The following is a 12,445-nucleotide window of genomic DNA, read 5'->3' on the forward strand; positions in this document are numbered from 1 at the left end:
TTTTTTTTTTTTTGGCACGTGGCTGTCCAGTTGTTAGGCACTATTCATTGAAAAAAACTATCTTAGCTCCATTGTATTGCTTTTGCTCCTTTGTCTGAGATCAGTTGCCTATACTTATGTGGGACTATTTCTTGGCTCTCTATTCTGTTCCCTTGATCCATCTGGTTCTTTTTTAAAGAAATACCACACTGTCTTGATTCTGGTTTCTTTACAGTAAGCCTTGAAGTTGGGTTGTGTCAGTCCCCCAACCCTGTTCTCTTTCAATATTGTGTTGGCTATTCTAGATCTTTGTTTCTCCACGTAAACTTTAAAGTCAATTTTTCCACAAAATAACCTGCTGTAATTTTCATTAGCCTTGCATTGAATCTATAGATTACAATGGGAAGAATTGACATCTTGACAATATTGAGATTTCCTATTATTTAACCTGGACTGTCTCTCCATTTTTGTTTTTGTTTTTGTTTATTGGTTTCACCAGAGTTTGTAGTTTTCCTCATACAAAACTTGTATATATTCTGTTGGATTTATACTTAAGCACTTCATTTTTGGAGGTGCTAAGTGGCATTGTGTTTTTACTTTCAAATTCCACTTGTTTATTACAGTATAAAGGAAAGTGACTTACTATTTACTAACCTTGTATCCTGAACCTTGCTGTAATTGCTTATTAATTCTAGGGTGGTTTTTTGGTTTTTGGTCAATTCAGGTCTTCTACAAAGACAATTATGTCATCTGCAAACAGAATTTTTATTTTTTCCTTCCTACTCTGTATATCTTTTATTTCCTTTTCTTGTCTTGTTATATAGTGTCTAAAACTTCCACTATGATATTGAAAAGAGGTAAGAGGAGACATCTTGCCTTCTTCCTGATCTTAGTGGGAAAGCTTCTAGTTTCTAGTATGATGTTGGCTATAGGAATAGTAGATATTATCTCTGAGCATAACTATTCTGATATTCATCCTATTGTTGAATGCATCAATAATTCATTTCTCTTTATTGTTGAGTAGTAAATCATGTTGATAAACATTTGGTGTGTTTCCAGTTTTTTTTTTTTAAATATTTATTTATTTTGAGAGAGAAAGGGAGAGCACAGGGGAGGGGCAGAGAGAGAGAATTCCAAGTGCAGAGCCTGAAGCAGGGCTCAATCCCATGAACCATGAGATCATGATCTGAGCCGAAACCAAGAGTCAGATGCTCAAATGACTAGGCTGCCCAGGCACCCCATTTTTTGGGGGTTTTGTTTTTTTCCAATTTTTGATTATTACAAATAAACTGTTTATGAGCACCCATGTATAAATATTTGTATGGGACTATACTTTCTTTTCTCCTGCATAAATATCTAAAGGTGAAATGGATGGTAGGTATTTATTTAACTCACATACCAGAAAAGTTATCTTTCTTATAGTGTATAGTTTGGTAGTTTTTTAGTATATTCATAGAGTTGTGCAAACATCACTTGATTTAAATTTAGAACATTTTCATCATCCTCCAAAAGAATTCCCATCCCTATTAGCAGTCTCTCCCCATTCTGCCCTCAGCCCAGCCTAGAAACCATTAATCTTCTGTTTCTATGGACTAAAGATTTAATATAAATGGAATTATACAATATGTGAGTGGTTCCTTTCTTCACTTAACCTAATGTTTTCAAGGTTAATCTGTGTTGTACTTCATTCTCACGATGAATAATATTCCATTGAATGAATATACTACATTTTGCTTAGCCATTCATCAGTTGATGGATATTCGAGTTTTCTCTTTTTGGCTATTATGTATAATGATGCCATTTGTGTATAAGTTTTGTGTGGTCATGTGTTTTCCTTACCTAGGGGTGGGAATCCTGAGTCATGTGCTAATTCTGTTTAACATTTTAAGTAACTTCTAAATTGTTGTCTAATGTGGTTACAGCATTTTACAATCTCACCAGCAATGTGTGAGGGTTCCAATTTCTTCATATCCTCACCATCCTTGTTATTGTCTGCCTTTTTAATTTCAACTATACTAGTAGATGTGAAGTGTTATCTTTGATTTGTAATGGACACTGGATTTTGTCAATGCTTTTTATGCATCTATTGAGATGATCATACTTTTTCTTCATTAGTATGTTCATACGGTGAAACATTGATTGATTTTTGAATATTTAATCACCTAGAATTCTTGGAATTAAGCTCCACCTGGTCATGATGAATTATTGTTTTATGTTGTTAAAATCAATTTCCTAGAATTTTCTTTAGAATTTTTAACATATATCTTTATGTGAGATGTTGCTTTGTAGTTCTTTTCCTTCAGTATCTTTACCCGATTTTGGTATCAGAGTAATATTTGCCTCAAAGAATGATCTGGAATGTATTTCCTTTTCTTAAACTTTCTGGAAGAGTCTGTGTAGAATTTGCATTACTTTCTCCTTAAATGTTTGGAAAAATTCATCAGTGAAGTCATCTGGGACTGAAATTTTCTTTGTGGGAAATTTCTTAACTACAAATTCAACTTCTATAACAGAAATAGTGAGATTCAGATTTTCTTTAAGTGAACTTTGGTAACATGTGTTATTCATGAAAATTATCCATTGCAACTAAGTTATCAAACTTAAAGGCATAAATTTGTTCATAATATTCCTTTATTATCCTTTTAATTTGTAGAATAAACAGTGATGCAACCCCTTCCAGTTCTGCTATTAGCAATCTGTGTTTTCTTCTTGATTAATCTGGCTAGAAAGTTATCATTTCTATTGATCTTAGCAAAGAGTCAGCTTTTGGCTTCAATGATTTTCTCTATTATTTTCTGTTTTTTATATCATTGGTTTATGCTCTGATTTTTATTATTTTCTTTCCTCTCCTTACTTTGGGGTTAATTTGCTCTTTTTCTCCCCTCATTATGTAAAATGGAAGCTGAGGTCACTAAAGGAAACTTTTCTTTTTTTCTAGTATTGGTGTTTAGTACTATAAGTTCCCTGTAAGGACTGCTTTAGTAGCACTCCACAACTCTGAAATATTCTAGTTTCATTTTCATTCAGTTGAAATTATTTTTTAAAGTTCATTTATTTATTTGAGAGTGAGCAAGTCCGTGCAAACAGCGGAGGGGCAGAGAGGGAGAGAGAATTGCAAGCAGGGCCCAATGCTGGATTCGATCTCACAACCCATGAGATCATGACCCAAGCCAAAATCAACAGTGGGACACTTAACCACGTGGGTCACCCAGGCTTCCCTAGCTGAAAATACTTGTTAATGTCCCTTTTAATTTCTCCGTACCTAAGGGTGTATTTAGAAATGTGTTACTTAGTGCCCAAATATTTAGAGATTTTTGCGGTAACTTTTTCGTATTAATTTTTAATTTAATGTAGCATACTTTATATTACTTACATCCTTTTAAATTTATCAAAACTTATTCTATGGTCCAGAACATGGCCTAACTTGTAGACCGTCTGTGTGCACTTGAAAAGAATGTACATTCTACTGTTGCTGGGGATGCTCTATGCCCGTCAGTTAGGTCCAGCTAGTTCACAGTGTTGCCGACGTCTACTATTCACGTGCTGATTTCTTACTACTTGTTCTTTACTCAGAGAGGGGAGTATCAAAACTCCAATTATAAATAAATTTAGGTTTATTAATTTCTCCTTACATTTCTATTTGTTTCATATAAAAATGTCTGACCCCTTTCATGATGAAATTGCCTTCCTCCCCCACCCCCCAATCCCTGGTAGTATTCTTTACTCTGAAATATACTTTGATATTAACATAGTCATTTTAGTTTTATTATGACTAATGTCAGCAGAGTATATCATTTCCCATCCTTTTACTTTTAACCTGTTTATGTCTTTACAGTAAAATTTCTTGCAAGCAGTATATAATTGGGTCTTATTTTATTCAGTGTGACAATTTAAACCTTTTAATTGAGGTGTTTAGACCATTTATAATTAAATTTGATTACTGATATGGTTGGAATTAAGTCTACCACCTGCTATTTATTTTCTATTATTTTAGTAGTTGCTTTGGTGTTTATAGTAAAATGTTTTAACTCATTAGTCTATCTTCAAGTATACTATTTCATGTAAAAGAATCTTACAGTAGTATATGTAAGATTTCTCTTCTGCTGGGCATTTATGCTATTGTAATACATTTTACTTATACATCTGTTATCACTTCAACAATGCAATGTGATTACTATTGTTTACACAAGTACCTTTTGTGGAGAGTTAAATAAGAAAAAAACATATTATGTTTTTATCCTTATGTATTTACATCTTATGTATTCACCCTTGTAATAACAATTACCAGGGACTTTCATTCTTTTTTATAGATCTGTAATTCCACCTGGTAATATTTTCCTTCTGCCTGATGCACTTCCTTTAACATTTCTTGTACTGGGTCTGCTGGTGATGAATTCTTTTGGCTTTTGTATGTCTGAAAATATATTCTGCCTTTGTTTTTGGAAGCTCTTTTTACTGGGTACAGAATGTGAGATTGACAGATTCTGTTTTTAGTACTTTAAACATGTTACGTAACTTTCTTGTTTCCATTGTTTCTGACAAGAACATATAATGAAATGTCATTCTTATCTTAGTTACCCTGTATGTAAGGTGTCTGTCTTCTCTGGCTGCTTTTAAGCTGTCCTCTATTACTAGCTTTGAGCATTTATGAGTATGTGTTAATGTACTTTTCTTATCTTTGGTTTGGGGGGGAGAAGGGGATTCATAGAGTTTCTTTAATCTGTGGATTTACAGTTTTCCTCAATTTTGGAAAATTTTTAGCCATTATATCTTCAAATACTTTTTCTGTCCCTCATCTCTTTTCTCCTTTGGGCACTCTAATTACATGGTCTATGAAGTTATCCCATGGCAACTGAAGTTATGCTTAGCTCACTGATAATCTTCTTCATCTTTTTAAGATTCTTTTCTGTTGCTGTGTTTCATTATAGTTTCTACTGCTACGTCTTCAAAGTTTACTGGCTTTTTCTTCTGCCATTAATCTCCTCCAGTGTATTTTTCATTTTGCACATAGTAGTTCAATGAGTCTTTTTTTTTTTTTTAAATCTTCCATGTCTCTGTTTAACTTTCAAACACATGGAATACAATTAAAATAATTGCTTCAGTGTTTTTGTCTCCTATTCTAAGATCTATATAGGTTCTGAGTCTATTTCAATTGGTTGATTATTCTGCTCATGATTGATTATGTTTTCCTGTATCTTTTCATGCTTGGTAATCTCTGATTGGATGCCAGACATTTTGACTTTTAGCTGTTGGTTGCTGGATATTTTTGCATTCCCTTATTGTGCTTTGTTCTTTTTTAAATCCACATTTTTATTATTTTTTAGTGACAGCTGTGTTTCTTTTTTTAATTTCTTCTTTTTCTTTTTTAAAATTTAAATCCACATTTAATATACAGTGTAATAGTGGTTTCATGAATTGAATTTAGTGATTCATCACTTACATGAAACACCCAGTGCTCATCCAAACAAGTGCCCTCCTTAGTGCCCACCACCCATTTAGCCCATCCTCCCATCCACTACCCCTCCAGCAACCTTCAGTTTGTTCTCTGTATTAAAGCATCTCTTATGGTTTGCCTCTCTCTCTGTTTTTATCTTATTTTTCCTTCTCTTTGCCTATGTTCATCTGTTTTGTTTCTTAAATTCCACATATAAATGAAATTCTATGATATTTTTCTCTGACTTATTTCACTTAGTGTAATATATTCTAGTTCTGTCCACATTGTTGCAAATGGCAAGATTTTATTCTTTTTGATTGCCAAGTAATANTACCACATCTTCTTTTGTGCTTTGTCCTTAAATGCACTTAAGTTACCTGCAAATGGTCTGATCATTTTGAGTCTTGCTTTTATGACTTGTGAGGCAGGTCCAGAGAAGTGCTCATTCTAAGGCCAATTGTTTCCCAATACTGAGCAAAAGCTTCCCAAGTTTTCTACCTTATGCCACATGAACTATGAAATTTTCCAGTCTAGCTGGTGGAACTGGGCATTATTTCCAGCCCTGTGGGAGTGCTAGATCTATTCCTTCCAGTCTTTTCAGATGGTTTTTCCCTTGGCTTGAGGTCATTTCCTCATATGCATACGTGCACTTTGCTGAACACCTGAAGAGGGCTCTCGGCAGATCGCTGTGGGTTTCTTTCTGTGCAGCTCTCTCCTCTTAGGCATTCTGTCCTCCAAATTCTAGCCACCCTGGTTTCCCCTCTTAGCCCCATCCATTCAATTAGGGATTCTACTGAGTTCACCCTAGGCTCCCCTTCTCTGGGCCATGGTCTCAAATCTCTCCTAAGACAATAAGCTGAGAAATCATAAGAGGCTCAACTCACTGTTTTTCATCTCTCAGAGATCACTGTGCTTGGCTGCCTGATCTTCAGTAGCTTGAAAACTACTGGTTAATATAATGTACTCTGTCCTTTTATTATTATTTCAGGTGGGAGTATGGATTTAGTCCCTATTATTTCAAGTGAGTAGAAGTCCTGGATTTGTATTTGTATTTAGAGCACAGACAAAATTCAAAGTGAAATGTTGATAATCTGAGGAAATAAACACTGAGTAATAAAGGAAGGGAGGTATAAATAACTTCCTGATGTTTAGCTCTGTTTGGCAGCAGTACACTTCTTTGCTCATTAGCCTTCTCATGTGCTGATGTAGTCAACATTATCTGTGCATTGTATGCAACACTTAAGCCTACGTGGGAAGCTCTGAATGAGCTCTGATAAGGTCCCAACATACTCTCCAACGGAACTCAGTGCCAGCATTCTTGTGAAAATGTAAGACTGTGGCAGGGGTGCTGTGTATAGAGAAATGAATACTGATCCACTTTTAAGAACTATCTGAGGGATATAACTGTTTCCTATCTGTCTGAATTAAGAGCTATTGTTAAAAAAAAAAAAAAAAAAAAGCTACTGTTCTCAGTAACCAAACATATCCTCAAGGAGGTGAAGAAAGAAAAAGGTGTTACTTGGGATGATCTTAGAAAGAAGGTCTCCTACCAAAAGTCATGAGTTTTGAGCCTTGAGCTGTATTCTTCCCATAGAAGTTTACTCTGGGGCCTTCAGGTGAGAAGTCCAATGGCTCCAACCTCATGTTTTGCTTATCTAACGACCAGAACAAGCCTACTTGCCTCCCACCTACTAAAAATGTTGAGAATCAATTACCTGCTTGAAGCAATGGACAGGCGCTGGGACTGAACATGTTTCTTTTAGGTATTTGTCCCAGGTAAAATGACCTGTAAAGGAAATAGAAATCTCTATCACAGTCAACTTCCTAAAAAGCACTTTCAGGATGTAATCTACACTAAACATTAGGCCATTTTTTACTCATTCTGAGCATAAGAAAAAATTCCTCTTTCCCTGTTGGGGCTCAAAAGAGTATTACGGGTAGAAATCTAGGTGACCTGAGTGGATCATTTTAGATCAATGTTTTAAAATTAGGGTCTAAAGATGGCCTTACATGTTTTGAATGTTAGTCCCTAAAGTGATCCAAAATGCCAGAGAACATATCCCAGTATCTCACAGAAGCATCCAGGAAGCTCTTGGAAAACAGAAGATACAGTGGGTGAGGAGATTCCTTCTGAACAACCTGACACCTGAAGAGGTACCTGAATGCCATCCAATGATAGCTTTTAACACCCAGTATGGTTGGATCCCACCATCTCAGCTCAGAAACAATGAAGGACAGACACAGGGTAAGATGATCTGATGGTAGGAAAAACCAGAATGAGTGAGATTATACTTGAATTCTCACTCTCTCTCACCCACCCAGAACCCACACCCATTCCAGGTGCACTGCTCTGGGGTGCAAAATGACAAAGATCTGGTAATTTACAGAAAAGCAGGTCCTCGGTAGCATTTTTCCTGATAGTAGCTATGAACGAGTTAGGAGTCTACAGGATCTTGTAGCCTCTTGAAGTGGCCTTTAGAACTACATGTGCTAGAGAAAACAGTCTTCGAGGTGACACTGCTAGGGTCAGGGGAAACATTTTTAAGGAACAAGCTATTAAATACATATGTTATTAAACCACAAAAGATGACTAAGTGCTTTATTAAAGGTTAAATCAGTTACCAATCTCCCCCTAATACCCACCTAGAGGTGACCCCATGATGGTGCAGGGAAGGTCCCAGAGACTCTCACAAGCTAAAACACTGTAGCAAACCAGCATTTCTTGAAGTGTCCTCTGCAGTGGAGCAGCACAGGGCCCTTTTGGACCATGCAAAAAGCACTAGATGCTGGGAATAAAAATGATTCACTGAATGATAAAATCTAAATCACTTCAAAGATGATGCCAAGACTTCATACTCTATTGACTTTAAAGCTTCTGTTTTAAAAGTCGTCCCCTTCCCACCATCCTTAAGCAAGCCAAATAGATTTGGCCAGAAATCACAGTCGGTTCTGAACCACTTCACGGACTGGCCAATGATTAATTATCTTGAATACGGAGTCCACAGGGTAAATGAGAAGGATATTTCCTGGAATCAAGATTTAAGGAGCTTATCAGAATATTATAAAGAGTCTGCTCTTAGGGGAGATGTCTCTAAAGCAAGGAATGAACACATTTCACCGCTATTTGCTCTTAGAAAAAGAAAGCATTACAAATTACTGTTCCATTCTTACAAATAAGGAATTAAGTCAAACAGCAAGTCTTGGATTTGAGTCAACTGCAGCTCTTGCACTCAAGCATCTGTAACAGCACTGTCCACTAAAACTTTCTGTGATGACAGAAATGCTTTGTGTCTGTGACGTCCAGTAAGGAAGCCGCTAGCTATGTGTAACTACTGAACACATGAAATGTGTGAGTGAGGAATTTAAGTTTAAACTTTAATTAATATAATTAATTTTATTTAAATATAAATTCCTACACGTGGTTCACAACTACTGTATCAGTGCAGCCCTAGAGGTTTGCTCAGTCTGGTAATTGCTTGTAGTAGCTTGCGTTTTGACCACAAGCATACAAGAGACTTTGGTTTTAAAAATTTTGGCAGCATCAGGGGTACCAAAATAACGGGTATTAATTACAGCTCTCTATTACACATCAATTATGGTAATCAATCCCTATTATATAGGCAAGCAACCTCACATCTTTCACCATTTAAAGAACACCCTATCGCCAATTGAATGAAGAGAAATCTCTTTTTTTTAATATTTATTTTTGAAGGAGAGAGAGAGACAAAGTGTGAGTGGGGGAGGGGCAGAGAGAGGGAGACACAGACCCGAAATGGGCTCCAGGCTCTGAGCTGTCAGCACAAAGACCAATGCAGGGGTCGAACTCACGAACCATGAGATCATGACCTGAGCCAAAGTCGGATGCTTAACGGACTAACCCACCCAGGTGCCCCAGGAATCTCTTAAAAATTTTTTTTAAAGTATATTTATTTATTTTTGAGAGGAAGAGGGGGAGAGGGGGAGAGAGAGGGAGAGAGAGAGAGAGAGAACGTGAGTCGGGGAGGACCAGAGAGAGAGAGAGGGTGACACAGAATTCGAAGAAGGCTGCGAGTTTTGAGCTGTCAGCACAGAGCCTGATGTGGGACTTGAACTCATGAACCATGAGATCATGACCTGAAATGAAGTCAGACGCTCAACCAGCTGAACCACCCAGGTGCCCCTGGAATCTCTTTTTTAAAAGCAGTTTACCCACTGAGGGTTGACTGGATTGAACCATACCTAGATTAGGACTTTTCTTAAATTTGACTGCTTAGGCTACCTGAGACTTAATCTCTTAATTTCAGGTAAATTCCAAATGAGTTAATTTTTATTGACTCAATAGAATGTTTGAGCACCTACTGTAATGCCCATAATGGAGCCAAACGTCATGTCTACCGCATCTCCAAGCAACTGCAATAACCACACACACAAAAACAGGACAGGCAGCAAGGTATATATCAGGGAGGGGTTGGCAAACTTTCTGTAAAGGACCAGATAGTAAAATGTTATGCTTTGTGGGCCATCCAGTCTCTGTCACAAATACTCAACTCTGCACTGTAGCCTGAAACCAGCTACAGACAATATGTACATGAATGAACATGGCTGGGTTCCACTAAAACTTTATTTACAAAAATAGGCAGCGGGCTGGATTTGCCCCCAAACAGTAGTTTGCCCTAGCATACAGCACTGATTCCCAAATGTTACTTATCGTCAGAATCTCCGGAAGGATTTTTCTCATTTCTTTAAATAGAGTTCTGGGCCCCATCCTCAGAGATTCTCATTCAGTAGGCCTTAGAGTGTGGTCTGAAAATCTGTATTTTCAAAGTGTCCCTAAGTAATTCTGATTCACATTTGTGTCTAGAAATTACTGGTGCCAAAAGAATGTAATATTGAGAGTCAGAAGATGCTGGATAAAGTCTTATGACTATAATTATCTTAGAGAAGTTTTTTAATCCTTCTAAGCAGAGATAACTATTATGCAAGATTGTACACCCATTGATTCATTAAGTATTTGTTAAACTCCTTCCAAGTATAAAAGCACCATGTTAAATATAAGAGGAACAAGACATACGTGGTTCCTAAATACACAGGGCTTGCAGTTTAGAAATATTAAGCAGGGATGTTAAATAAATAATAACACAAATAAACTGGTACAATTATGATAAATTTAAGCTAATGAGGTAATACAGGTTGCCTTGAGGGTGCAGAACAGGAAAATCTAATTTGTTACTGGGATCAAGGAAGATTAACATTATTAACTCATATAAGGAAAATGACTTATGCTTTACAGATGGTTTCAATTATTTATTCAACTGATGTTTGAGCATTCTTCTGGGTGCCAGGCAGTATTCTCAGTGCTGGGATAAGACAGTGCTGGGATAAATTCCTCATGGAATTTACATTCTGGGGTATATCACGAGGTACCATTAACACATAACCAAATAAATAAGGTAATAAGTGATAAGCATTCGAAGGAAATAAAACAATGTGATAGACAGAGGCTGTCTATCTAATATCTTAGATGGCCAAATTATGGACAGATGCTCTATGGAGAAAACACGTGGGCTGAGACTCTATAGTCATCTCATTTATGTTACTGAATAATGCTTATGAAAGTATTTTATAAACTCTAATGCACACCACGTTACAGCTACACTTATTATTAGAAAATAAAATCTCTGCCCTGAAGAGAGTTACACACCACGTAGAAGTACCTTTAAAAAATTAAAAGTCCGCAATAATGTAAAGCAGAAGAGATCCACCAAGTCGAATGCATGAATCCCTTTCTCTAATACTCATTCATTCAACCCTAGTTCTGGGCACGGGTGATCTAGAGCAAAGAATGAAACAGCAAAGTCTCTGCCGATATGGAGCTTACTTTCCAAAGGGGAAGAAAAAACAATAAACAAACAGATAAATATATGTTGGATGGTGGAGAGGGCAACAGAGACACCAGGTAATATACAATTCCTGGCCCTTTTCAAATAAAGAAAAAATAAAGCAAAGTAAAAGGGAAAGAGTGTTGAGGGTATGTGTGTGCTATTTTAGGCAGGATGGTCAAGAAAGGCATCTTGATGGGGTGATACCAAAAGTTGAGGCCTGAAGCTCCCTCCAGCCCTTGGGTGAATACTTGCAATGATGAGAAACTCCTTATTCTGTTTATTCAATTGTACAAACAGATGGACTTAGACCTATACAGTCAGCCAAAGTCAGCATCCTTCTAGCTTCTACCAGTTGGTCCTGGCCATAATATATGAGAGAGATTATATATATTATATATCAATGCTGCTAATTTGAGCCAGCTACACGAGGCACCTCCATTCATGGTGGCTACTATTCTGACCACACTTCTCTGCAAGAACTCTATTTCATTCTACCTGAAGTGCGGAACCCAAATTCCTAAGAGAAATAAAGACAATTATAGTCTTTAGATGAGAAATTCTACTCTAAGATTACTGTCTGAAAATGTTCCATTGTTTATATGTGCCATAATTTATATAAGTTAATGACAGTGTTTGTAAAATACTATTGATGGTCATGTAAGTGTTTTCTAATTTTTGATGAGTATCTTTGCATACATATATTTTTTAACACTTTTAAGATGATCACTTTAGGGCAAATTCCTAAGAGTAGGGTGAATGGACAAAGAACAGGTTATTTTATATTTTGATACAATATAAGTCCCACCAACAGTGCGTACGAATATGTTTCTTACATCCTTGCTAAAATGGAGATTTAACAATCTCTATACTTTTGTCAAGTCTTACAAGTGAAAAAGCAAAATACTATCATACTTTTATATGCAATTCTTTGATTACTAATAAAGTTGAAGGTCATTTTAGGCTTATTAGTTTATTTATAGTTTATTTTGTCATTTTTCATTGAGGTATTCTTTTGTCTTCTCACAGATTCTAAGAGTTCTACGTAGACTAAAGATGTTAGTCCTTCGCCTGTCATATATGTTGTAGACATTTGTCTCTGTCTGCTAGGATTTGCCCTTAAGTTTCTCAGTCTTGTCTTTTATGACTTCCTGGCTTTCACATCATGCTTTCT

General features: G+C 36.4%; 1 protein-coding gene across 8 annotated transcripts in view; it reads right to left on the reverse strand.

Annotated features, from left to right (window-relative positions):
* SCMH1 (Scm polycomb group protein homolog 1) overlaps nt 1–12,445 on the reverse strand; it is a 159,112-nt gene that overhangs the window by 105,024 nt on the left and 41,643 nt on the right. For 5 of the 8 annotated variants that reach the window (XM_077752005.1, XM_077751999.1, XM_077752000.1 and 2 more), the window contains one exon: nt 7,129–7,199. The exons of 1 other annotated variant lie outside the window; for it this stretch is intronic. In XM_077752005.1, coding sequence (XP_077608131.1) covers nt 7,129–7,199 — 71 coding nt within the window. Of the gene's footprint in view, nt 1–7,128; nt 7,200–8,056; nt 8,200–12,445 lie in introns of all 8 variants that reach the window. 2 more of the 8 variants (XM_077752002.1, XM_077752003.1) reach the window with 1 other exon arrangement.

Source organism: Crocuta crocuta, unplaced genomic scaffold, assembly GCF_008692635.1.
Source record: "Crocuta crocuta isolate KB4526 unplaced genomic scaffold, BGI_CrCroc_1.0 scaffold367, whole genome shotgun sequence".
Classification (NCBI taxonomy): domain Eukaryota; kingdom Metazoa; phylum Chordata; class Mammalia; order Carnivora; family Hyaenidae; genus Crocuta; species Crocuta crocuta.